At 39.6% G+C, this 3,719-nt stretch overlaps 1 protein-coding gene across 2 annotated transcripts in view; it reads right to left on the bottom strand.

The window, feature by feature from the left end:
- Positions 1-521: 521 nt before the first annotated feature.
- The window catches only part of LOC126394025 (pikachurin), a 43,281-nt gene continuing 40,083 nt past the window's right edge, over positions 522-3,719 (bottom strand). For both annotated transcript variants that reach the window (XM_050050559.1, XM_050050558.1), the window contains 2 exons: positions 3,152-3,255; positions 522-3,060 (listed from right to left, as the gene is read on the bottom strand). In XM_050050559.1, coding sequence (XP_049906516.1) covers positions 2,909-3,060; positions 3,152-3,255 — 256 coding nt within the window. In that variant the 3' untranslated portion in view covers positions 522-2,908. The remainder of the gene's footprint in view (positions 3,061-3,151; positions 3,256-3,719) is intronic.

The following is a 3,719-nucleotide window of genomic DNA, read 5'->3' on the forward strand; positions in this document are numbered from 1 at the left end:
ATATCTTCAGTAGCTAGCTAGCTAACCCTACACTTTTCAGGGTTTGATTTTGGTTTTGGAAACAGGGAAGAAACGTATATCTTTTTCCAACTTCTCCAGGTAACGAGTATCATTAATACACGACGTGTCCTAGGCACAACATTTAGCTCCAAATCCACAAAACCAGCCTGAAAATGAAGGAAATCTGAAACGATTGCATTAAAGTCAATGGAGCCGGCCTGATGCTACGTTAAGATTGACCAGTCTACGGGAACTGGACTTAGCGAAGGGTCAATTGAAATCTGTCTCAGAGTACATTTTACGATAAAGAATTGAAATTTTGTCTATGACTGTTTTAATTCCATGAAAAATATCATTTGAATGCAGCTTAACCTTGTAAATGTGAACTGATCAGGGACACAGACTGGGGGATTGTGGGTATAACAAGCGCAGTGACCACAATGTAGAGAGCATGACCATTCATGACAAACCATGACAAAATGTTGTTTAATTATCGGGCTGTTTGCTTCGCATTTATTGCAGAGTCTAGTTTCTGACAGGCAGCTGTCACAGTGTATCAATTACAAATACATTTTATATTTCTTGTTCATAAAAATTAAAAATAAAATGTTGGCAGAGTTTGCAAATCAAATCTAATGCTGTTTAACTTTCTTAATGCAGTACTGTTTCATCGTGATTGCAAGAATAGAATGAAAAGGTATACTTTCAAACTCGCTGACAATCAGCTTTTTATCATATTAACAAATAACAAATCTTTGTTGGGACTGTAAATTACTCATTTTGATCTTCAGGGGATTATTATGGGGGATATTAAGGCTTGAGTAGTATGGGATGAGCACACTCAGCCGTGGTGGTCCCTGCTCGCTCGTCCCGTCTCAGCTTCACTCAGGTCCTTTGCAGAAATTTGGATTCTCTGACTTCACCAGCTGACAAAATTGGCAGAAACCTTCAGACACTCATGTTGACATCACAGACGCTACACCAACATTTTCCTACAGTTTATGCATAACAGCTATTTACCTAACACGTTTCAATAGTCAGTGTGTTCTACATTTTGTACGGTGGACAGTCACTCATGTCACTCGCACTACACAGTCACATGGTGTCTTTAATTGGCTGCACCTCATTCAGACTTGACACACTTGGTGACAATACCATGACGACCACTGCCTTTCTTTCACTCTCCTCAAAGTAAATTCAAAATATAAACTCACGTAAGAATTGACAATTTATTATTTGTTCTGAGCTCAAACTTTAAAAACAGGGTGAAGCTCTCATGACCAAACCATCTTATTCAAACACTGGTGTCACTTTTGGGGGTGGTAACAACAATTAAGTTTAATAGTAAGTTTGGTGTTTTTTAACCCAGAGACTCATTTCCCATGTTTTTGTGACTAATGAGATCAATTCAGGGCAATTATGCACTGTCAAATTAGTCCACTAAAGTGCTTGTTTTTGCCACTTACAAACTCAGCTTGTTATTCTAAGTGTCTGACAGCATCATAGAGAGGACCTTTTTGTTTGAAAAGTAAGATCATTTTTGTTTAACCACAAACAGCCTCGAAATCACCATTGCTAAATCCACTAGACACCATTTAAACAGTCATTTTTATCATCATTCAAAGTCGAGATAAACAAAATAAAACTCACAAAAGCTGCCTTGAACCTGAACCTGTCAGTGGCAAAAACAAGCTACTTTAGTGGACGTACACTGAAGGTGTGAATGTGGCCGTAGTGTGTGCATTGCAGGCTGTTTTGTGGCTGCTCTCGCTCAATACTGGACCAATTAAAATAAAAAAAATATTGTTATTCCCTTTTATCACTTAGACACAAAAACATGGCAAAATAAGATCCAGGTTTAAAAATACCAAACTTACCCTTCAAGCAAGAATAATTCACAATAGATGGAACATTCGCAGAATGTCCCTTTAAAGAAGTAAAGCTTAGGCATGGGAATAATTAATTGACAGGCTTAATTGACATTGCACTGCAAATGCTTAAATAACAGAGGTGATCTATTTTGGTGTGGAAAAAAAAATCCCCTTGAAGGCTGACGTTCCCAGGGCTGTGTCACACAGATTCTCCTGTTTTTTGGCTGCTTCACCGTGTCAGCATCAGACTTTCATGTGACTAGTATCTGAGAGTACAAATAAAGGAGCCTGTAAACTAAAAGAAGAGTGTATAAAGACATACTCAGTGTGTGCAGATGACGTATTCACCCCTCAGCCCTAACAACCCTTAAAAAACTGACATCAACCAGACTTTAAAAAAAAAAAGTAGTCTACAGACTGATAATACGTCACGAACAAGAATGCCACAACCACAAAAACAACAGAAATCCTCTAGGGCCAAAACCAAAATCCTCTACAAAGAAGTTTATCTCTGCTAGCTGCTCTAGGTCAGGTTCATGAAAAACATGATGACTCTTGATCCCTTGGATCACTTGGTTCTTCCAGCAATCAAATAAGGATTTACAGTAGAAAAAAAAATAAAGATATGATTGGAATCATCCCATGAAAAAAAAAAAGTCCTTCAAAGACCCTCATTACCCATAACACTAAGCTTTTTCTCTCCTCTCAAAGAGTACTTGTGCTTTGTTATATCCTCTGGGTGTTTTTTCTGTTGCCATGTGTTGAAACCGTTTTTCAGAACAATTCATCAAGTTGTTAACATTAAAATAAAATGTACATCCTGACAGGTTAAAGTTCGTTTTAAACTTTGCACAGAGGAGCCACTTTAATCCTCTTGTGACTCAGAGAAACATAGGTGTTAGTCTTTCCCACTTTGAGTTCATAACATTTCAGCTCTGACTTGATAGACCAAAATTTGATTGTTTTAGTCAGTTTCAAGATGACAAATCGACTGGTCGAGGTGTTCGCTCCGGACTTTCACACACTGAGGCTGTCTTCTAGTTAGAGCAGGTGTTGATGTTCTTGCCGTCAGCAGCATCCTCCACCAGTGCTAGGTGATAATCAGTAGAGAGTGTGAAGTGGGACACGCAGCCCACCAAGCCTCCAACGTACTGTCTGTTTGTGTGAAGAGCTATCTCTTTCATGCCACCTTTAGGGAGTGAACAGAAAATGTAAAATTATTGTTTGATCTACAGTAGATGGGCATCACTTTGTGAGACTGAGTTGTGAGTATCACCTACCAACATATAAGGGTCCGTTGATGTTGAGTTGTCTCATCTTTCCAGGTGACCTGCCTGTTTTTGCTCCATAGTCATCAACTGTCAGCTTCCCTGACTGGCCATCCCTGAAGAGATAAGTGGCAATGGTACATGTATTAGTAAAGCTAAGTGACTAAAGCTCAGGTAGGCAGTTTTACTTTGGCATCATTGGGTAAAAATCCCATAATAACCTCTGGGGAGAACATTAGACTGGCTCTGTTTTCAGGCTTTGGAAAATTAACCCTGTGATGGAGACTTTGGCCAATCAGAGGCCATTTCAGGGAGAGGGTGTTCCTATTGGCTGTTCTACAAATGCAGATGTGCATTCTCATCCCTTCAGATGGTGACATCAAAGAGCATGGATACCAAGAGGCTGCGCTGCTGCCATTTTGGACTGTTGAGCTTGGACTGTTACACCCAGACAACATGCAAGATGTCAAGGAGAGAGGAGAAAAAAAGTAAAAGAAAACAGTGTAGTGCAATTAACTGCAACAACTATCAGTGGAACACCCCGCACCTGGCCTTCACCGTTTCCCGAAGGATAATATGC

This window comes from Epinephelus moara, chromosome 8, assembly GCF_006386435.1.
Source record: "Epinephelus moara isolate mb chromosome 8, YSFRI_EMoa_1.0, whole genome shotgun sequence".
NCBI lineage: Eukaryota > Metazoa > Chordata > Actinopteri > Perciformes > Serranidae > Epinephelus > Epinephelus moara.